The 24,739-nt window shown below is 39.4% G+C and overlaps 1 protein-coding gene across 1 annotated transcript in view; it reads left to right on the top strand.

The window, feature by feature from the left end:
• The first annotated feature begins 5,673 nt into the window (after positions 1-5,673).
• LOC143759144 (uncharacterized) overlaps positions 5,674-24,739 on the top strand; it is a 45,664-nt gene continuing 26,598 nt past the window's right edge. Inside the window, exons 1-7 of the mRNA XM_077248703.1 lie at positions 5,674-5,777; positions 8,061-8,983; positions 10,028-10,394; positions 10,512-10,703; positions 11,058-11,687; positions 21,280-21,346; positions 24,232-24,594. Coding sequence (XP_077104818.1) covers positions 8,976-8,983; positions 10,028-10,394; positions 10,512-10,703; positions 11,058-11,096 — 606 coding nt within the window. The 5' untranslated portion in view covers positions 5,674-5,777; positions 8,061-8,975 and the 3' untranslated portion in view covers positions 11,097-11,687; positions 21,280-21,346; positions 24,232-24,594. The remainder of the gene's footprint in view (positions 5,778-8,060; positions 8,984-10,027; positions 10,395-10,511; positions 10,704-11,057; positions 11,688-21,279; positions 21,347-24,231; positions 24,595-24,739) is intronic.

The raw sequence follows: 24,739 nt of genomic DNA, 5'->3' as shown, positions 1-24,739 counted from the left end.
AAGAGTGCTTTGCCGTGTGTACAGTAAACCGTACCCTCTGTTCCACAGCCCATGCATGTCATTTTTGATTGGTGCCTACACGTACAACCAAAAAAACAACACTATCAAATGGATTCCAACATCAGAACTCACAAAACATGCGATAAAGATGAATGCAGAAGACAGGAGTGTGATTTTTCTGTCATTGCTCCACAAGTTATAATCAAAGGTAATAGGTTGTCATATGATGTGATTTGAGGCGATTGGTAAATATAATTAGCTTCTTTTCAATTTATAATGATTTTTCTTGCTTCTTGCAGAATGTATGCAATAGTTGAATTTTTGGAGGAGGGGACTTGTGATTTGGTACTACAGACCTGGCTTTTTGAAGAAGATGAGGTATTAAATCTCACTTGTATCAACAACATACATTAACAAATATCTTTACATTCACCATGAAAATCAAAATGGACAATTCTTGCTTTTATGGAACATAACAGTGCATCTTTAAAATTATTCATGCACATTTTTTGTAAAGCACTTTTAATCTTTTTTTACAAAAGTATTTGCATGCCCTCCTTGTAAGGACAACTCTTCTATTTTTTTTCCTCATGTTTCTCTTTTCAAATTTAACACATTGTTCTCCCAACGAATGTTAGTTCCATTTAGCGTGTTTTGAGTACAATTCTCAATTATTAACATTTACATCTAACTTTTTACTTGAGTTAGATTTTCAGTTACTATTGCTTTCATATTACAGTTTGCAATTATTTTCTACTTCTACAATATTTATTTCATAATTTAATTGTACTATTTTAATGCAGGTACAATACTGTTACTGGCCACCAATTAATGTGACCAAAAAAATTTAAAAGGCTTGAACTACCTGATAAAAAAATTGGACCAGGCACAGGGTCAGAGTGTTTGCAAAAACAGGTATTTCATTTTACTTTAAAGGACCATTCAAACAAAATGTTAGTGCAACTACTGTTAAGGAATGCTAAATTATACTCACTGTATTTTTACTTCAGGTGACTATGAAACTGCTAAAAAGTGGTCCAAAAGAGCAGCTGTGCAGTCTTCTGTGGAGAGCTCTGATGACGTTCCTAAGAGAAAAAAACGACAAGTGTGTCTCAGCAGCTCCGATGAAGGTATGAACCTGAGCATGTGAAAAAGTTTACCAGTAAACAATTAAAGTAATTCAAAAATCATTTTTATTCATTTTTTTTTAAAGATACTTCTTCAGTACCTCACCCCAAAAAGAAGAACCGGGTGAACTGTACAACAACTGGTAGGCCTTTCTTAGTTTTAATTTTTTTACTTTACCACAGTGTTTGGGGGTTTTCAGAATACCCAAATTAATTTCATTAGTTGATTGATACCAATACCAGTACATTTCATTTCTTATTTACAGTGGAACCTCAGCTGCCATTTCCCCCAGCATTTAAACCGAACAAACAAACCACACTAACGCAATCAAGACCTGAAGATTGTACCATTCTTGATGCATCATTAAGACCAGCGCCTCCTAGAGACATCCAGAAGAATGGTAAATGCAAAACATAATTTGAAACTTAGTTTTTACCTTTATTTGAATGAATCAATATTGATTCTCCCAGATCACCTCCTGAGCCTACTCACTCAGAGAATCATCAGCATAGAGAGTGAGATGAAGGCGATGAGGAGCTCAACAGCAGCCCTGTATGAACTCTATGCTCGTGCCCTGGGTGATGGGACTAGTCAGCGAGTGGAGGAGATGAGCCTTGATGTGTGTGGCACTATGGAGGAACTCCTCTCTCTTGAAGAAAAAATGAAAGAGGAGACATTTCGGAAGAGATTTGTTGTATGTGAATAGTGAACTATACGTGAAATGACAAAAAAGTGTTAGAATTAAGTTAAATAACAAAAGTTATTACCATTTTGAAAATGTATTCCATCTTGTAGACACACCATTTAAGTCTTGTTGGAGGTCCAAACCCTGGGGAAAACACCCAGCGGATGATGCGGGCAGTGGCCTCCTACAGTGTTTGGAAGGAGTTTAGTCTGAAGGGGAAGAAAGGGAAGAGACCACTGCAGAACTTGAACATTATGAAGGTCATAAAAAGTAAGTCCAATATGTTAGTGACTCAAAAACCTGTATTACCAGTACTTTTTAAACCATTGCTGCATAATTATGGAATTTAATATTACAGAGGCAGTGATGATGTCCAATCCAAGAATCCAGCAAGCAACAGTGGAGGACATTGTGGCAGACACGCTTAAGCATGCTCCTGCAAGGTGTCAGAATGTAAGCTCCTTTGGTGCAGTTTGCTGTAAAATAGTTATTATCATTATATTCTAATTATATCATTTAAAAAAGGGAGATGACATGTTCAGTTCACTTAGTAAAAGTAGAAACAATGTGAAGTTGACCGCTTAGTCACTGGTTTGATTTACTTACACAAACAAAGAACATCTGACTGTACATGTGAGTGGAACATTTCACATTATGTCGTTTAGGTCAATTAGGCTTGGGGTATGTTTGAATTTGAACTATTCCAATTCCGCTCATTCGAATCTAATTAACGTTAGGTAAAACAAAAGTTTGGATCTCGTGCTATAAACTAACATGATTAGCGCATCTCACCTCGTCATAATTTACATACGTTGACATCTGACAATCATAACAACAAATAAAATATTAGAATGAAAGATATGATTCATGGTTACTCACACAGCGCAGCTGAAGTTTTTTCTTATATCGTTCATTCAACAACTGCCGAACAAACGTCAGTTCTTCTTCATTTTGGTTTAATGGCGGGTTGCGAACCAACATGCCGCCACCTACTGTGATGAAGTGTGAAGAGAACTGGTTTTCTCACGTAATCCCTATATAGGCTACTATTTTTTAATCCACTAATACTAATAAACTCACTATTGCATGTATTTGTTTCCTGCATTTGAGCCATTTAGTAAACACAATTACTGGATTTATAGTATATTTATAGTTATCTTATATGATTAATATAATGAAACCATCATATTTTAAATAAATCATATTGACCAGCTGAATCTAACATTTAATTTAATTTCAACAAATGTCAAAGTCAACTAAAAAAAATTATGTGCAATTAATTGTATAAAACTGAAATATACTTTTCATTTTGCAGAAGCAGGACCAGAGAAAAGGTGTGCAGCAGCATGATGACGATGATGAAACACTCCTACTTTTTGAAGACGAATAAGACTTTTTGATTCATTAGAAATTTTCATTGTTTTTTTTCTTTTTTTTTTCTTAAAGATCAAATTAATTAAAATTAATGTATATGCCAAATTTTCACTTCTCAATAACTTTGTTGTTAACTTTTACAATATATATTAAAAAATTATATGTTAATTGTTTATTAGCTTACTGTGGAAAATGTCATCAACTAACTGCTGATTAATAAATGATATGAATGTTTTCTAGTTGATTGATTCTTGAGGCACACGTGTGTGACACATTGATGCATGCGGTGCATATAGGCTACACACAATCGTACAGGTAACACACTGAATAAATGCTGATTAGAGATTTTTTTTATGTGGTTTTGGTCGTTGCTACAACTAACACGGTGCTTTGATGTTACGTCCTCACAACATACCAGTTTGGTCATTGAGACGTACTCATCACGTTCTTGCGACGTACCACTATAACGTCGCCACGACGATTATGGGAATCACAAAGTTACGTCGCTGGAACGTTATGTGGTACGTCGCTACAACTAACACGGTCCTTTGATGATACGTCCTCACAACATACCAGTTTGGTCATTAAGACGTCCTCATCACGTTCTTGCGACGTACCACTATAACGTTGCCACGACGATTATGGGAATCACAAAGTTACGTCGCTGGAACGTTATGTGGTACGTCGCTAAGACGAATATGGTCTGGTCCGGTTACGTCTTCACAACGTAACTGTGTTAGCTGGGAAGTCGCCATTGTTGTTTTTACCCATTGCATTCTGGGCCGTGACGTAGACTGGTCCCAGCGCCGCTACAAACAGAAGGCGCGTAAACACTAACGTTATCAGGTTAAACTACTACCTCAATTAACGAGCGAAATGTCTGGGCACTGACTTTTAATGACCCTACAAGTTCAGTTAAACCAGCAAAATATGAGGAAAATATGTTAAATAGGAAGAACAAAACTCGAACTTGGTTAAGGTATTGATCTGAGAATTATTTGGCATACAAAGGCAAACTAACGTTACAGCTACAGGTTTTATTTTACTATGCAAAAAAGAAAATGCATAGAAAAGCAAACCGTAAAGACCGTTTGCTTACGGTAAAACCCACAGTTTTACAATAATGATACATTGATCATAGTTAATTTATGTCAAGGTTGCACATTAGTCACACTGAAATAAAGTGGTATTTAACATTATTTCACAAAAAAAGATAACTTCAGTCGTGTCTGTTTCTGTTTATTAGTCACTGGACAGTATGTTTACAGCACAATTAGAAAGAATGATCATTTCTACATATTTTCCACCAAAAATACGACCTGTGGAGCTTTAGCACTCTCTCCGTGACAGTTCCAATACAGTGATATTTTCAGTCAGAGAACGTAAGCAAACCGTTCCGCAAGAACCACGAACCCCAATGAGCTCGTTCATCAGCTGTCGGCGATCAAAATCCTTAAATGAATCAGGGCTAAAGTGTCGAGAACAGAGCCGCGGGTAATTGGGGAGTTTCACTCGCCCACAAGCATCTTCCCATTGTTTTCTTCTCTTTGCATCAGAACTAGGAAAACAGTGGAAGGTCAAATCACCACTCTCGTTTGTCTTCGAATGGGCATCACAACCAACAGCCACACAATGTGGCATTTCATCTTTCTAGGTGGGTTCGACGATGAACTGTAGAAGAGTGTGTTGAACTGCCCGCGAACGCTCGCCTCTGACGTGTCCTTTTTAGTTTAGCGCTCAGGACCGTCGTGCGTCATCAACAGTCGACGGCCCATAGTACAAAAAAGCTGAAAAAAAGTAGTGATCGCGCTTTTTTATTTTTCTTAATCATGAAAGCGTTTCAGGTATTTTTAACCAAGTGCCTTAATTAGGAGGGGTATTGACATCATATCTAGACCAATTTGGCAAACTAGCCGGAGATCCTTTTAATATTGAGCAAAACACATCAAATAACACTTAATTTTAACATTTGCTCTCCTTTAACAGTCAGAAGCAAAGCATGATGGGAACTAGATATCTGTTGTAATTCATTGTGTTTATTGTAAATTAATATATGGCCATGCATGGTCAATGCATGTATTGTATATTGAAAAATATAAGCACTACACTACATTATGTTACTCTTATTTACTTTAAAAATATGGTTACAATATTACACGTAATCTTTTTGAGCAGTTAAGGCTTGATTTCTGTCATGGAATCTACCTAAATAAATCATGTAAAATGCCCTAAATTATTTAGTCTATGACACAATGAATTACATATTTTTAGTGAAAGACTACCAATCACACGGTCGATGTCGACTGTAGACTACCAATCAGAGACCAGAGATGCTGGGCTGACTAGTGTATTCAGTTTGGCCTTCTGATTGGCCGAGAGTAGTAGACTCCGTCTGTAGACTACCAATCACACGGTCGATGTCGACTGAAGACTACCAATCAGAGACCACAACCGCTAATTCAGATGTGATTTGACATCTATCAGTTACGAGCGCAAGCATATTATCAAGTTGGATCGTAATTCGTTGTTTCTGCCTCTACAGACGGAAAATCTAGTGTGAAAAGACATTCAGCACAAAAGTGAGAAAAAGGTAAGTCAGCTTCTGTTAATTGTCCACATCACATCTAGCTAGTAAATTGATGATGGCAGACAGTTAGCTACAGGCTAGGTTTGCTTTCCATGTTTAAGGTGAAATAAAAAAGGGAAGATATTTGAAATGCTATCACATTGTGTAGCTACTATTAATATTAGCAATACAATGTAATATTACATTGTGCTTCTAAATAAACATTTAAGGACACAGTCAAAGTTTAGGTTTTTACAGACTGTAAGGACAATAGTACAAAAGGACCGTGTACAAAAGCTGAATTCAGAATTACTAAAGAATTCAAAACCAAAATATACTTAATATAACATTATACACCTTCTCTGATATTTGAAGTTAACCTATTGCCAACTATTACATGGTTTAATAAAGCATACTTTAGTAGTTTAGGAATATTTAAATATAAAGATGAATGAGATTACATTAATCATCCTTTCATGATATTTCTATCGATAATAAGTTATTTTAAGTAATGACCTGCACATTACATACCTGTAATTTATAAGGCTTTGCATATGAACATTAGTAATGTTGATGTTTGTGATGTTTATTTATGAGGCTTAACTAATTGGCTGAAAGAGAATACATCGCAGGCTGGTGAATATAGAAATCTTACTATTATGAGTAAAATATAGTTACCTTTAATGTGGTGTTTTTATTTCTGTGTACCTTGATATGTCAACGCTGGTCATCCGTCTTCATAACCCCAGTGCTCCAGAGGGTCGTCAACAGGCTACATTGGTGATGTTCCTACAGAGAGCGAAGGATGAGTTTTCCTCTGCCCGCTGCTCAGCACTTCAGGCTGATGGGGTCCCAGCAACAACACAACAGAACCAGTCCACTGCACTAGCCCTCGCTGAAGAACACTTCACGCTGATGGGGTCCCAGCAACAACACGACAGAACCAGTCCACTGCACTAGCCCTCGCTGAAGAGCACTTCAGGCTGATGGGGTCCCAGCAACAACACGACAGAACCAGTCCACTGCACTAGCCCTCGCTGAAGAACACTTCAGGCTGATGGGGTCCCAGCAACAACACGACAGAACCAGTCCACTGCACTAGCCCTCGCTGAAGAACACTTCACGCTGATGGGCTCCCAGCAACAACACGACAGAACCAGTCCACTGCACTAGCCCTCGCTGAAGAGCACTTCACGCTGATGGGGTCCCAGCACCATCACCACAGCAGTGTCTGGGCAAGCTGGTACTCCCATTTGGCCAATAACTCAATGCCCCGTTTCACTGGCTTTTGTCACATGATGTGGGATAGATGAAGTAGTAAGCATATTTTATTTAAGCTAAAGTTTTATTTAAGCTTAAAGGGTTAGTTCACCCAAAAATGAAAATTATGTCATTAATGACTCACCCTCATGTCGTTCCAAGCCCGTAGGACCTCCGTTCATCTTCGGAACACATTTTAAGACATTTTAGATTCAGTCCGAGAGCTTTTTGTCCCTCCATTGAAAATCTATGTGCGGTATACTGTCCTTGTCCAGAAAGGCAATAAAGACATCATCAAAGTAGTCCATGTGACCTCAGTGGGTTAGTTAGAATTTTTTGAAGCATTGACAATACATTTTGTTCCAAAAATAACAAAGACGACGACTTTATTCAGCATTGTATTCTCTTCCGGTTCTGGGAAGAGAATAAAAAAGGGAAGATATTTGAAATGCTATCACATTGTGTAGCTACTATTAATATTAGCAATACAATGTAATATTACATTGTGCTTCTAAATAAACATTTAAGGACACAGTCAAAGTTTAGGTTTTTACAGACTGTAAGGACAATAGTACAAAAGGACCGTGTACAAAAGCTGAATTCAGAATTACTAAAGAATTCAAAACCAAAATATACTTAATATAACATTATACACCTTCTCTGATATTTGAAGTTAACCTATTGCCAACTATTACATGGTTTAATAAAGCATACTTTAGTAGTTTAGGAATATTTAAATATAAAGATGAATGAGATTACATTAATCATCCTTTCATGATATTTCTATCGATAATAAGTTATTTTAAGTAATGACCTGCACATTACATACCTGTAATTTATAAGGCTTTGCATATGAACATTAGTAATGTTGATGTTTGTGATGTTTATTTATGAGGCTTAACTAATTGGCTGAAAGAGAATACATCGCAGGCTGGTGAATATAGAAATCTTACTATTATGAGTAAAATATAGTTACCTTTAATGTGGTGTTTTTATTTCTGTGTACCTTGATATGTCAACGCTGGTCATCCGTCTTCATAACCCCAGTGCTCCAGAGGGTCGTCAACAGGCTACATTGGTGATGTTCCTACAGAGAGCGAAGGATGAGTTTTCCTCTGCCCGCTGCTCAGCACTTCAGGCTGATGGGGTCCCAGCAACAACACAACAGAACCAGTCCACTGCACTAGCCCTCGCTGAAGAGCACTTCACGCTGATGGGGTCCCAGCACCAACACGACAGAACCAGTCCACTGCACTAGCCCTCGCTGAAGAGCACTTCAGGCTGATGGGGTCCCAGCAACAACACGACAGAACCAGTCCACTGCACTAGCCCTCGCTGAAGAGCACTTCAGGCTGATGGGGTCCCAGCACCAACACGACAGAACCAGTCCACTGCACTAGCCCTCGCTGAAGAACACTTCACGCTGATGGGGTCCCAGCAACAACACGACAGAACCAGTCCACTGCACTAGCCCTCGCTGAAGAGCACTTCACGCTGATGGGGTCCCAGCAACAACACGACAGAACCAGTCCACTGCACTAGCCCTCGCTGAAGAGCACTTCACGCTGATGGGGTCCCAGCAACAACACGACAGAACCAGTCCACTGCACTAGCCCTCGCTGAAGAGCACTTCACGCTGATGGGGTCCCAGCACCAACACGACAGAACCAGTCCACTGCACTAGCCCTCGCTAAAGAACACTTCAGGCTGATGGGGTCCCAGCAACAACACGACAGAACCAGTCCACTGCACTAGCCCTCGCTGAAGAACACTTCACGCTGATGGGCTCCCAGCAACAACACGACAGAACCAGTCCACTGCACTAGCCCTCGCTGAAGAGCACTTCACGCTGATGGGGTCCCAGCACCATCACCACAGCAGTGTCTGGGCAAGCTGGTACTCCCATTTGGCCAATAACTCAATGCCCCGTTTCACTGGCTTTTGTCACATGATGTGGGATAGATGAAGTAGTAAGCATATTTTATTTAAGCTAAAGTTTTATTTAAGCTTAAAGGGTTAGTTCACCCAAAAATGAAAATTATGTCATTAATGACTCACCCTCATGTCGTTCCAAGCCCGTAAGACCTCCGTTCATCTTCGGAACACATTTTAAGACATTTTAGATTCAGTCCGAGAGCTTTTTGTCCCTCCATTGAAAATCTATGTGCGGTATACTGTCCTTGTCCAGAAAGGCAATAAAGACATCATCAAAGTAGTCCATGTGACCTCAGTGGGTTAGTTAGAATTTTTTGAAGCATTGACAATACATTTTGTTCCAAAAATAACAAAGACGACGACTTTATTCAGCATTGTATTCTCTTCCGGTTCTGTTGTCAATCCGCTTTCATGAGTCCGCTGACGTAAGACGAGCTGACGTGTTATCTGGTGCGCCCGAGCTTCGTTTACAGTCTGAGGGAGACGCACGCTGTAAACAAAACAATCTTTGCAAACATGTCTAAGGATTTCCACACAGGGGAAGACTTGCATTTTTTTTTAACCAGACATATTTATTTGAACACGAATACACGGATGCACCAGATAACACGTCAGCAGCGTCTTACGTCAGCAGCGTCACTGGCGTCGCGAACGTGGATTGACAACAGAACCGGAAGAGAATATAATGCTGAATAAAGTCGTCGTTTTTGTTATTTTTGGAACAAAATGTATTTTCGATGCTTCAAAAAATTCTAACTAACCCACTGAGGTCACATGGACTACTTTGATGATGTCTTTATTCCCTTTCTGGACAAGGACAGTATACCATACATTGATTTTCAAAGGAGGGACAAAAAGCTCTCGGACTGAATCTAAAATATCTTAAACTGTGTTCCGAAGATGAACGGAGGTCTTATGGGCTTGGAACGACATGAGGGTGAGTCATTAATGACATAATTTTCATTTTTGGGTGAACTAACCCTTTAAGTGATTATAAAAAAATAAATAAAGGTGAAAAGGAAATAATATTTTCATCTTTCCAAAGTTTCAATGCTAATTTTGCAATTGATGTATTGCAGTTTAGTTGACAAGCATAGAGAAGAACTCTGCAACAAACATGTAAAAGGTCAAAGTGCCTGGATTAGAGACTTTCTGGCAGAGTATGCAGAGAGCTTTCCACAACTGTCATCTGTCCTGGAGGCCAACATCCACCAATGTGCTTATGAACAGAAAGGGTTAGAGAACCATACTTTTCAGGAGATGTGGGATCTCTATAACCAGCATTCTGTCCAGAAGGCCAGGCAAGAGGATTTATCTTTGAGTGAGAGGGATTTGGTCAGGAAGGCTTTCAGCTCTGTCAGCCGGTGGCTCGATACACCTGTGACCAATATCACTAGTGTACAATTGAAAAGATTTAGGAAGTTTGTTTATGACAAGAATAATCAAGTAAGGTGTCTGAATCACAACATTAAATCAGTGTTTTAAAATCATTACAATTTCAGCACATTACTTCTTTCGTGATAAAAAAATGTTAATCAGGATGTTTTTGACTTTGTTACACAGAAATCAAGCTCTTCCATTAATGACCCCTCATGGCTGGATGGCACTCACTTATTAGAGGTAATAAAATCTGAGTCCACACCATCCTCAAAGACGTCCTCATCTACAGCATCATCTACAGCCACACACAGCATCATCTACACCATCCTCAAAGACATCCCCATCTACAGCATCATCTACACCATCCTCAAAGACGTCCTCATCTACAGCATCATCTACAGCCACACACAGCATCATCTACACCATCCTCAAAGACATCCCCATCTACAGCATCATCTACACCATCCTCAAAGACATCCCCATCTACAGCATCATCTACACCATCCTCAAAGACGTCCTCATCCACAGCATCATCTACAGCCACACACAGCATCATCTACACCATCCTCAAAGACGTCCTCATCTAAAGCATCATCTACACCATCCTCAAAGACATCCCCATCTACAGCATCATCTACACCATCCTCAAAGACGTCCTCATCTACAGCATCATCTACACCATCCTCATAGACGTCCTCATCTACAGCATCATCTACACAATCCTCATAGACGTCCTCATCTACAGCATCATCTACACCATCCTCATAGACGTCCTCATCTACAGCATCATCTACACCATCCTCATAGACGTCCTCATCTACAGCATCATCTACACCATCCTCAAAGACATCCCCATCTACAGCATCATCTACACCATCCTCAAAGACATCCCCATCTACAGCATCATCTACACCATCCTCAAAGACGTCCTCATCCACAGCATCATCTACAGCCACACACAGCATCATCTACACCATCCTCAAAGACGTCCTCATCTAAAGCATCATCTACACCATCCTCAAAGACATCCCCATCTACAGCATCATCTACACCATCCTCAAAGACGTCCTCATCTACAGCATCATCTACACCATCCTCATAGACGTCCTCATCTACAGCATCATCTACACAATCCTCATAGACGTCCTCATCTACAGCATCATCTACACCATCCTCATAGACGTCCTCATCTACAGCATCATCTACACCATCCTCATAGACGTCCTCATCTACAGCATCATCTACACCATCCTCATAGACGTCCTCATCTACAGCATCATCTACACCATCCTCATAGACGTCCTCATCCATAGCCAAAGTTATCTTTCCTCTGCACAACCGTCTCTGAGTGACTCCCCGGTGAGTAATATTAGTATTAAACATAAATTATTATATGCATAATGTCACTGATGAAGACATGGTGCAGCTTCACCACGTCCGCAGGGTCACACTTGGTGCTCAGGAGACCTTTAGGCTTATCCAGATAATCATTGATGAGCTCAAAGGTCCTGCTGGGCTCGACGAAAGGGAAGTCAGCCTCTTCAAGTCACCAGGTATAGACAGTTGGTACTCAACCTGAATAATACTTTTATTAAAAGGAACTTAAATCGGGGTGTATTTGCTGCCTTTTACCGCTAAGAGGCGCTACAATCACAGACTTTGAAAAGTGTCAATTTATTCTCTCTATTGCGTAATCTGCCGCCGCGCCGCGGCTCATTCAGAGCGATTGAAAGCTGGTAGCAGATGAATTCAAGTGAAATATTGTAGTTAAACGAATTCAAAATCACAATACTGAAATTACTTAAATTAAATTGAATAAATAATGAAAACATTTCAACATAAAACATTGCAATAGAAACATATTAGGCTACATCAGTGAGGCTTTGCAAGAGCATAAGACGTTAACTTAACAGCGTTCAGACGTTAGGTTTGTGGTCAACGCAACAACATGAGCTTCGCGGAGCTTCATGCCATCCGAGATCGAATCTCATTGTAGCCGACATGCTGTTAATCGATGACAGCGTTTATGTTTTACCGTTCTTGATGCTTAAATTGGTAACCGTTTATTAGCAAGTATATTAACTGTTTATTTATTTAAAGGAGCCGTATGTAGGATTGTGGCCAAAACTGGTACTGCAATCACTTTCAAATTACTGTAGAGCGTTGTATCCCCTTCCCCTCCTCCCTGACACGAGGTTGCCAGATAGGATGCAGGATCCAGCAGGAACGTAGGCTGCTACAAGAAGCTTCCAATGGCAAGTGACAAGTCCTACATAGTACGTTTTTTTTCTGTTAATTATGTTTATGCTTCAAATGAGAGATGTTTTGTAATTATATATCGCAAAAATTTACTAATGGCGAATTGGCGATTAGCCAAATATAATAAGTAAGTAAAGTACATTTATTTGTCCCTGTAAGGAACATTTGTGACCCGTCACAGAAACCAGGGACACAAGTCGGCAGCACAACTTTCGAGCAAAATGAGAAAGAAGAGTTTTTTTTCAAAATTGGTGATTTTCAATTTTTTGGAGAATCTGTTAATTGAAATCACGAAGAAGCCTCTCCATGTTTGAGATAGCAGTATTGGTATATTTAAAAGCTTACATTTTGAGGTTGAAATCGGCTTGTTTTCGGAGATTCTAGCATGCAGTAGGGGCGTGGCGTGTCATTGTCTGTGTGTATTTCCATACTGAATAACCCGGCGCTTTTGCCCCCGCCCTCCAAGTCAACCACATGGCTACTTATTATGCTGTGCTCTGGCCGGCTCTCTCTGATATCAAAATTCAATGAAGATGGATGCCGCAAAGATTGTCGCAGACGAGATGAACCGTCTGGCAGTTACACCGAAAATGTTTTCGCCGCACTTCGTGGGCTCGGGAAACTGAACCGGAGGTATGGGCGCAGCGCGCGCGCCCTCAGTGCTTGAATACGGCGGCTCGGCTCGCTGACAGCGGTGGCTGGCTGTTTCATATGTGACGGAGAATCGAAATAGAGGATGCAGTTAAGACCTTTGCTGCGATGAAGGCCTGCCGTGCGTGTTTCTGAAATGTAAGTTAAGCTTCATTTGCTCTTTAGTCGTTATTTAAGATGCTGAACCTGCTGATGATATAATGTGCTTGCGGACATTTCATTTGTGTGTGTATACGCACATAAGAAAGTGGTGTAAAGAGATTTGCAACAGTAATTTGAGGAGGTGAAATGTGATTCTTTGGAAAATTGCAGAAATGACTGCTTAAAGAAAAATGCCAGCAGGCATTTGCCTCCTACATAAACTTTAATATTGTTGACATTTTGGGCACACGAGCGTTGCGCACTATTTGAGCTATATGTAGGCCTATGGCTTATTGGTCTTTGTTTGTTGTTGCTGGTTTTGCGTTATATGTATATGGCATATTGGTCTTTGTGTGATGTTGCTGGTTTTGCGTTATACTGTATGTATATGGCATATTGGCCTTTGTGTGTTGTTGCTGGTTTTGCGTTATATGCAGGCTATATGGCATATTGGTCTTTGTGTGTTGTTGCTGGTTTTGCGTTATATGTATATGGCATATTGGTCTTTATGTGTTGTTGCTGGTTTCGCGTTATATGCAGGCTATATGGCATTATTGGTCTTTGTGTGTTGTTGCTGGTTTTGCGTTATATGTATATGGCATATTGGTCTTTATGTGTTGTTGCTGGTTTTGCGTTATATGCAGGCTATATGGCATATTGGTCTTTGTGTGTTGTTGCTGGTTTTGCGTTATATGTATATGGCATATTGGTCTTTATGTGTTGTTGCTGGTCTCGCGTTATATGCAGGCTATATGGCATTATTGGTCTTTGTGTGTTGTTGCTGGTACGTTGCAAATAGAGGGGCAGCACAATTGTTTTTCGCCTAGTGCGGCAGAAGTGCACTCATTCGAAGTGCAAAAAAAGCTGTAAAGCACATGGAGGAGCTTTACAGGGGGTATGGCTTATCTAAATGAGATGTAAATGAGCCATATTGTCACCCCCAGCAGCAGAGAGAGGTGAGAACTGCACAATCTTTAGAGCTCGTTTTCTCCTCTTTGAGCTTTTTTAAGTGCCTACTTTAAAATGGCCACAACTTCTCCAAATATTATCAGATTTCCACATGTTACACATCGTTGGAAAGCTTGGATATTACACTCTCAGAATCTATGAATAACTCAAAATGCCCCAGAACCGACTTGTGTCCCTAGTTTCCGTGACTGGTCACATTTGTTTGCATGGCTATCAAGTAGGCATTTCAACATACATCCTATTTCATACACCAAAAAGAGAACCTTTAAAAATACAAAGACACATACTAATACACTTAACACATATTTCCCCATACCCCGCACTTTACTACCGATTATATTAGGCATACCAAACCAGCTGAGTATCCTAACTATTAAACTTACATGTTTAAAAACTTAATTGCTTGAGGCACAAATGAAGATTTAGATCTATTTTTGGTCAACAGAGGGAGGCAATATTGTCGCCCAGATGGCAGCAGTTCGAATGAAGGGGGTGCCTCTTGTCTCCCACAATAGTTTTTGCCTTGTTCATTACTCTTTCCCTGTAAACGCATTCCACACTTGGTAACTTGATCCCTAATAGTTTACTGGCCGTTTTTACTGTTTTTCTTACAGACTTCTTCTGTGCCTCAGTAGCATTACCAAACCAGCAGGTGATGCAGAAAGCCAAAACACTTTCAATAAAAGAACAATAGATCATCTGCAGCATTTTGTTGTGGACATTAAAGGATAACAGGTTCTTTAAAAAGTACATTCTTTGTTGTGTCTTAGTGCTGATGAGGTCAGACCACAGATCCCATTTAAGCTTCGTATCGTAAAGATGTACGCTCGTATGTGACAGTACATTGTTAGAACAGTAGCTGTTTGTATAACTTGTAACGGTAGGTATCTGTCATTAACGTAAGTACAAGCACAAGCCTCGGTCACTGTGTGTAATGGTTATCAAAGATAGCCTACAGCTATTCATTTAGCTGACGCTATAAGTGAAAGCGACCAGCTGTATCTTTTAACTTACCCTGCAGTACACATCCATAACGCTAAAATATGTGATGTGAAAGATTACATGTCATTCTATTATTTTTGGCTGTGGAACTTGCATGATAAACAAGTAGGCTGCAAAAGAAATAACTAGAAAAAGTTATTTTACCGTGGAATTGCGCCTAGTGCTTCTAATTCGATGACCCACCTCCTCCATATGAGCTAACGTAACGTTACTTTGCACGAACATGCATAACTTTGTTCGACTGTCATGAATATTTGAAATGTCCATTTACATCAAGTACAAGTTAGCCAAACATAGATGAATCTTACCTGTCCAGGAGAAAATTAGCAACGTTGGCGTCTGTCTTCAAATTCTTCTCCGTTTTCAGCCGTTTCCATCTTTCAAAGGCATCTCCTATACAGATCCTTGTTTTATTTCGGACTCGAAGTATTTCTGATTCATAACAAGTTTTTTTTTGGTTTCGCAACGTTAGACATTTTTTTTTTATCCAATTCCGACACGTTTGTAGCTGCAGCTGTGGTAACTAGAGCAGAGCTGGCAGCCCGGATGCCGCAACACTACTGACTTCGTGATTGGTAGATAGGTGGAGGGTGGCGCATCAGACCAAAACACAACATGACAACATCAACATCAGTTGAGGGCTGCAACTTCACTTTTTAAATGACAATATCCTGGCCGGACTACTGTTGTCAGTGATATAAGTATTTGAAATGAACATGATTTCTTAATGTCTAGTGACATATCAGGGCCATTTTATGATTAATTGAAATAAATTTCTTATATACAGCTCCTTTAAAGTCAAGTGTTATGTTTAATTATCAATGGCACATTACAACATACATTTGCAACATTCCTGTAGAGCTGCTGCACAGACGACAAAACTGATGAAGGAAGACTGTCAGCCGATCGCGTCAGAAAATGAGAATGAAGAAGCTCGTCTTTAATCTGCTAAATTATTGTTTTGGGAATCATTCAGGAAATTGAGATGACTGACAGTGATACCCGGCCATAGCAACGGAAGAACTTTTTCAAAACAGGTCCATACATTGAACAAATCAGAAAAAGACTGATTTTGTTGACTTGGCTGCACAAAATAACAGACTAACTAAATAGTATTGCTTTCAATATAAAAACCAATGAAAATGTAAAAGAACACTAAAATTAAGGAAGTTTGAAACCCCATCGCACATTTGAAGGTTTAAATAAAGTGTCGGGACAGTTTATTTATTTAAAACAGGGTTGCATCGAGTTTAGAGTTTATTTCCTTTGCGATGCAAAATAAGAAACACAGAATCTTATTCTTGTAATATTTTAAATTTGTATTGCAAAAGAAATTGCAGCTAAATTAAACAATTAAATAGTCCAAAATGAAAATAGTCCAAAGGAACATAAATTAAGAACATAATAATAATAATAATAATAATAAAAATGTATTTCTTCAGCACATTTAAACACAACACGAGTTGACCAAAGTGCTTTACAGATTCCACATTTCAAAAAACATAAAAAGGACAGACATAAAAAGGATACAAATCGTTCCGAGCCACAAAGACTAAAAGCAATTAAAAGCCACAGTAAATAGATAAGTCTTCAACGCAGACTTAAAAGCTTCAATGGAATCGTAAGCCTTGATGTAAGCAGGGAGACCATTCCAAAGCCTCGGTGCAGCCACCGAGAAGGCTCGGTCTCCCTTCGTTTTCAGGCGAGATTTTGGAACCTTTAGCAGTGAGCTTTGCGATGATCTTAATGGTCTAGAGGTGCAGTGATGCTGCAATAGCTCAGAGATATAAGCAGGGGCTTGTCCATGTAGACCCTTATACACCATTAAAAGGACCTTAAATTGCACCCTAAACTCCACCGGGAGCCAGTGTAAGGAGGCCAGAACTGGAGTGATGCAAGAATATTTACTGGTCCCAGTCAGCAATCTGGCCGCTGCGTTCTGCACTAATTGCAGACGCGCCAGAGATTTTTTGGACACACCAACATACAGGGAATTGCAATAATCTAATCTGGACGAGATAAAAGCATGGATAACAATTTCCATATCTTTAGTAGACAGAAAACCTTTCATTCTGGCAATCCCTCTAAGCTGAAAGAAGCTGCCCTTCACCACTGCATTTATCTGTTTGTCGAATTTTAATTCGGCGTCAAAGATCACTCCGAGATTTCTAGCATGAGTCGTGACCTTTGAGCCAAGAGTACCAAGCTCCACTGAAATCTGTTCAGCTCGCTTCGGTGGGCCAAACACCATCACTTCAAATTTTGATTCGTTCAGCTGAAGGAAGTTATCTGCCATCCATTGTTTTATCTCATCCAAGCAATTCAACAACGATGACCCTCTAGCCTTATCCTCAACATTCAAAGGAAAATACAACTGGGTATCGTCAGCGTAACAGTGGTATGCCACTCCATGTTTCTGACAGATCAGGCCCAGGGGGAGCAACATGTGTTTTTCTTTGCCTCTCTCTCGCGCTGGATCTCTTTTTAGCAAGTTTATTCTGTCTCCCTCACTGCGCGCGCCGGGTCTCTCTCGAAATTAAACATTTCAGGGTAAAAACACATCATACAGCTGATAATACTGTATATGGCGCTGCGTGTCATCCATACAAATCATGGAAAAAACTGTAACAAATTATTTAGCCTTTGTTACTTCAAAGACACAGCATGCCTAGTTGAATTCACCTTACAATAAAACGAGGTTGATCGCGAATTAAAGAGCACTGTTTATACTACTATATATATTGTATATATTACACTGCTCACTCCCATTCGCATTTTGACCTCAAAGTACGGTGGTACGATTTGTCACTCTAAACTACGCAAAAACCTGATGACGCTTCTGTGCACGCGCAGTCCTCAAATCAAGCAACAGCAAAAGAAGTGGAGTTCGACCAATCATATATCAAGCAGCGATAATTGACAGATGCGTAAGGCCTATCATTAAAAAGAGACTGAAAATCGACAGCAATAAAGAATCCCGCTCAATCCTCTTCCACTCCCGCGGCCCGCAGACTGACTGAGTTCATCAGCAAGGACAGTAGGCCACAGTAGTCACAGCACTTCTGACTACTGAAGGTAAATGGGCTTGGGTGGATGTGGAAAGCTGAAATATTGTCTTTAGTTAACTTAATCTGGATTCGATGATCTCACGGGAGTGATCGCATGGATTATCTTAAAATACTCCGTCATTCACGGTCACTCAGATAAGAGGAAAACATCCTTCAGCCATGCAAATTATAAAATGCTTAAGCATTGATGAACAATTAATCTAAATAAAATTAAAATCGCTGTGGCTTAGTGATTATGAAAGTTCTGTGACTTGTGGATTACTGATAAACGTGAGGTGTTTATTTATTCATTCTCAGTGTTGAGAAACGTAGCCTGCATGTTACGTTATTGTGTTAATAATAACTAAAGTACCTAATTATGTTACATAATTATTTTGTATGAAAACTAGCGCATTAGTTACTTATGGATTAAAAAGTACCGTATCAGTGCTGCGCGAGCTCTCTCACAAACACAGACCGCGCGCACAGAGAGAGAAGAGAGAAGATAATTGTAAATTGACGGGCTAAGTTTAACTTTTTTTTCTGTCAAAATGTCAGAAAGCATTGTGTATTATCCATCCGTGTTTTTAAAATTCGTTAAAAGACAGAAGTTGTACTGTTAACACAGCCCCATATTTCAGATTCATCTAAACTTATACTTGATATTCTTTTTAGAATAAGTGATTCGTTTTGCTATTATTGGTCATGTGACAGGAGTCCTGTCTATTAATTGTCAACTATTTTCTAGAAATATGTTTGTATTGGCTAACGTTTATTCAGCTAATGCGTGTCCTGTTTAAAGGAGCATTTCACCCGTGGGAACATTCATCTTTATTGAAAGTGGGTCATGTATGTAGTCGAAATATAATAACATTTTCGAATTTGGTGCCTTTTTGACCGAGTAAAGACAGAAAGTAACTTTAGGGCGCATTTGTACTGAAAACCACAACTCCCACAATGCACCACATTGCACAGCTCCGCAAGCCACTCGCACTAATCCAGAACAACGCTGAGGAGGTATCCGCCTATCAGATTCAGAGAAAGCACTCTACCGTCTACAAGGCTGGGTGCCGCCAGAGTTTGAAATTCATTTCACAGAAAAAAAAAAGTAGTTTGTTGCCGAAATCATTATTGAATTACTCCTCGTTTCTATTTATGTTGAATGTTCAGTCCGAACATTGTAATGCAATTTGGATTTGCAAAATAAGAATAAAAATATGTAGGCATGACCATTTTTGTTATCTATTATCATGTAAGGTAACAGTAGGTTAGTAACATTAGTTCCACTGATGGAATGTTGGTCGTCCAAATTTATTTAACATACACGTGGAATAAAACACTAATAAGGAACACAACGTAAATGTGATTATGTGAACCATTTATTTCAATAATGATATCAACAAAAATAATTATGTTAACAATAAAAGTTCAACAATACAATAGTAACAACAATAGTTCCTCCTGAGCTTCCTCAACTTACTGGTGCCGGCAGTACAGTGCCGATGCAGAAGACCTCCCTGTTACGGACGAGGAGCCCGCACTGGCTCGAGTTGAGGCGGACTGGTCCTGTCTTTCTATCCACTCGTGTCGGCAATCTGACACTTCGCTGTATTACGGCTCGTAAAGATATCCACGAACATCGGATTTGAGCAGAAGACTTTCAAAATCATCACTGAATTAAGATTTTTTGTTTTGTTTTTTCAAATAAATCTCGAACCACAGTGCTTTGTGGGGCTGCTGTTAAACTAAATAACATCTATAGAATAATTATGAACTTAAATGAAACAATATCGTAACATTTCGACAAATAAATGATTTGATCTTTTTTTTATTAATTTAATTTAGGGCGATTTAGCCTAAATTTAAGTAGAGCGAGATTTTCCCCCTTGTCCTTTCCTCATTGGGAAGCACTCACATTATAGCTAAACATGTTTGAGTAGATCCTCTGTACCTCTCGGTTTCAGATGGATTACATAATCAGATAACATTTATTAAATATTTAGACATTTAAAGGCTTTAGACATAGCCGATTTCTTATCGTGACTGAGCTGAGGCAAATGGCTTTCGGTTCATTTTTGTGACGTGCATTTCCCGGAGACAGAGACGACAGAACCTTTTGTCGTTAGCCTAATATGAATAAAAGTTTACAGTTTTGAACGATGTAGGCTACTCTACTCTTATCTGTATGACAAAAAATTACGGTGTGATTCAACGTGATAACGTAGTTCCCGGCACGTTGCAGATCAGCTCAATCTGAACAATTGTACTTAAAAAGTATGTATGTGTATATGTATATATATATATATATATATATACACTGTATATATATATTTTTTTTTTAAATGACCTATTGTTTCGCTAGATAAGACTCTCTTCCTCAGCTGCGATCGTGCACAGCATGTGTTGAAGCACTTCAAAGACCTTTGAAACTGTATTGATTTGGACTTCAACACTCTGGTTGCCATTGAAGTCCATTATTTAAAGAAAAATCCAGAAATGTTTTCCTCAAAAAACTTGTTTTCTCTTCTAATGAGGAAAGAAAGACATGGATATCTTGGATGGCATTGGAAGGGGGTGAATTATTAAAAAAAATTCATTTTGAGGTGAACTAATCCTTTAAGAGGGACAGTGATGGAAACATTATTTACGGCAGGCCCAGATCATCCCGAAAACAAGCAGGTCCGTTTTTTTTAAATTCATGTTAATTAAAATGTAGACTTTATCTCCAGATCTAGCTTTACATCTTGGAATGGTATACAACATGATCACAAGGTTATGGGTCTGAATTAGAACAAATCTGAGGTTATTATTACATACCTGTGCCTAGCAACAGGTAAAGTTTGTGTCATTGAGTGTAAAAAGCAACAGCTTTTTTGATACAGCAGGTCCCAGTCACAGCCAGAGTTGGAAGACTGGTGTCTCTCATGTCAGGGCTGCGGAAACCAGTGGGTAAGTGACCAGTGACTTTCCTTCTGTTACTGCAGGTGTGTTCTTTATTTTGACTGCACTGGTTCGAAACAAGGCAAGGCAAGGCAAGTTTATTTATATAGCACATTTCATACACAATGGTAATTCAAAGTGCTTTACATAGAAGAAATTAAAATAATCAAAAGAAATCAGAATAATTAAAACAGTTTAGAATAAAAGATAAAATACAGAAATAATCAAATGAAATCAGAGTAATTAAAACATAAAATAAAATACAGTGCAAACAGTCGGACGAACAGTGGCACAGTGCTCATCCAGTAAATGCACAGCTAAACAGAAGTGTTTTGAGTCTGGATTTGAATGTGACTACTGTAGGAGCACATCTGATCTCTTCTGGAAGCTGTTCCAGCATAGTAGCTAAAGCAGACTCGCCAAGCTTAGAGTGAAGCCTCTGTGTTTCAAGCTGATGTGATCCTAATGATCTGAGTGATCTGTTGGGTTTATATTCAGTGAGCATATCTGCAATGTATTGAGGTCCTAGGCCATTTAGTGATTTATACACCAGTAATAATACTTTAAAATCAATCCTAAATGTAACTGGCAGCCAGTGTAAAGACCTGCGGACTGGTGTGATATGTTCATATGTTCTAGTTCTGCTCAGAATTCTGGCGGCACATTCTGTATGAGCTGCAACTGTCTTATGGTCTTTTTAGGAAGGCCAGTGAGGAGTCCATTACAATAATCCACCCTGCTGGTGATGAAACCATGCACAAGTTTCTCTAAGTCTTGACTGGAAACAAAGCATCTAATTCTTGCAATATTTTTCAGGTGATAGAATGCTGATTTAGTTATTGCTTTGACATGACTACTGAAACTAAGGTCTGACTCTAGAGACACACCCAGATTCCTGACTTGATTTTTAGTTGTTTGACCCCTAGACTGAAGGTATGCGTTCACCTTGAGAACTTCATCTTTGTTTCAAAACGGAATGACTTCAGTTTTGTCTTTGTTTAACTGAAGAAAGTTTTGGCACATCCAATTGTTTACTTCATCAATGCATGGGCAAAGGGAGTCAATGGGGCTGTAATCGTTAGGCGATAGGTATAAGTAGAGCTGTGTGCCGTATGCATAGCTATGGTAAGCGATTTGGTTCCTTCTCATTATTTGGCTCATTGGGAGCATGTACAGGTTGAATAGGAGTGGCGCAAGAATGGAGCCTTGAGGGACTCCGCATGTCATGGATGTCCACTCAGACTTATGGTCTCCAATACTCACATAATAACCTCTGCTTCCTAAGTATGACCTGAACCATTTTAGGACTATCCCAGAAAGCCCGACCCAGTTTTCCAGCCTGTCAAGAAGTATTTTGTGATCGACAGTGTCAAATGCAGCACTGAGGTCGAGTAGTACCAGCACTGATAATTTGCCTGTATCAGTTTTTAAGCGAATATCATTTATTATCTTTATGAGCGCGGTCTCTGTACTGTGGTGGGGTCGGAAACCAGATTGAAAATGGTCAAAGTATCCATTCGAGCTTAAGAATTTGTTCAGCTGATTGAAGACAACTTTTTCAATGATCTTGCCTATGAAAGGAAGATTTGAGATCGGTCTATAGTTGTTTAATATGGTCTTATCCAGATTGCTCTTTTTAAGGAGGGGCTTGACGACAGCAGTTTTCAGGGAGTTCGGAAAACTCCCAGAGAGAAGTGAGGCATTTACCACTTCTAGGAGATCTGCTTCTAAGCTGTGTAACACATTTTTGAAAAAAGATGTGGGAAGTGCGTCAAGGGCGCAGGTTGATGTTTTTAGGTGCTGTACGGTTTCTTCCAAAATTTTGCCATTAATTTCTTCGAAATCAGACATAGTGGCTACTTTCTCGTGCTGTTGTCTGATCTGCCTGACCCCAGCGCAACTCAAGGATGAGCTGATCACCTTTCTGATATTATTGATTTTCATAGAGAAGAAAGAAGCAAACTTACTGCACTTTCTCACTGAGAGCATTTCACTGGGAATCTGGCTTGGGGGGTTTGTCGGTCTCTCTACAGTAGCAAAAAGAGTGCGCGTGTTGTTTATATTGCTGTTTATAATATTCGAGAAGAAAGTCTGTCTAGCTTTGCCTAGTTCCTTATTGAAAGCATGGATGCTGTCTTTATAGATGTTATAATGGACTACAAGTTTTGTCTTCCGCCACATGCGCTCTGCTTTTCTGCATTGTCTTTTCATATTTTGCACTGCTGTTGAGTTTCTCCAAGGTGCTTTTTGTCTGCCACTCTTCTTCCTGACTTTCACAGGAGCAATATCATCAATTACACTCTTAACTTTTGAGTTAAAAGAATCAAGGAGAAAATCAACAGAGTCAGCAGATATGCTTGGTGTTAAAGATATAGCCTTCATAAATAGTACACTAGTGTTCTCATTTAAGCATCTCTTCTTGACAGACACAGATCTAGCTTCAATGGCAGGAGAGATCATTATATCAAAGAAAATATAAAAATGATCAAACAGTGCTACATCCTTAATAACAATTGATGAAATGTTTAGACCCTTACTGATAAGTAAATCTAGAGTGTGTCCACGATAATGTGTGGGTCCATGTACATGCTGAGTCAGATCAAAAGTTTTTAAAACAGTTTTGATTTCTTTTGCCATATTGTTTTCTGCATTATCAATGTGAATGTTAAAATCTCCAGCAATGGCAAAGCAGTCATACTCTGAGGAAATTGTTGATAACAGTTCTGTTAAGTTCTCAGCAAAAGCTGGAGAGTATTTTGGAGGCCTGTAAACAATGATAAGTAAAACGCGTGGAGCACAGTTTGTTCATTTATTATAAAATGGCCATTATTAATGCCATTCTCTTTTGTTATAATAAACTACTGTTATTTAAATATTGTGCATTGTTTCAACAGAGTCCTTCCTTCAAGAGCTTAAAAGCTCACTGGGTGAGGACATACATGAGGATGAAACGGCACTTCAAGCCTCAACAGACTGGTTGACCAGTCTGTGAGGGTGATGGGAGAAAGAGAGACCCCGACTGGTCAACACCATGGTGGCTCGACAACATGCGGCAACTCGGATCTGCCAACAGTGTGGAAACGGTCCAGCCGTTATCCGTTGTTGTGACTGCCGACCACACCCATTCTTCTGTGGCCAGTGGGATGTCAGGGTCCACCGAGGTCAAGTGTTCCACAACAGGGATTGAATGACACGTGCATTTTTTCATCCGTTGCCTGCCACAACTCGTATTGTGGAGAGGGTTCTAACCCAGTGTGGTAAGATGTAGTTTTTGAAAGTCTCATTCTCAGACTTGTTTATTCCAGTTATCACCTGAAAAACTAAATACTGTTTTCTGATAGGTTGATGAAGCCATCAAGTACATCTGGTTTAAAAATAGTTGCCAGTAAATAAATATGTTAT

Source organism: Siphateles boraxobius, unplaced genomic scaffold (assembly GCF_051911475.1).
Source record: "Siphateles boraxobius isolate OS27281-9 unplaced genomic scaffold, OSU_SipBor_1 308, whole genome shotgun sequence".
NCBI classification, from domain to species: domain Eukaryota; kingdom Metazoa; phylum Chordata; class Actinopteri; order Cypriniformes; family Leuciscidae; genus Siphateles; species Siphateles boraxobius.
This window is presented reverse-complemented; position numbering and strand designations above follow the sequence as displayed.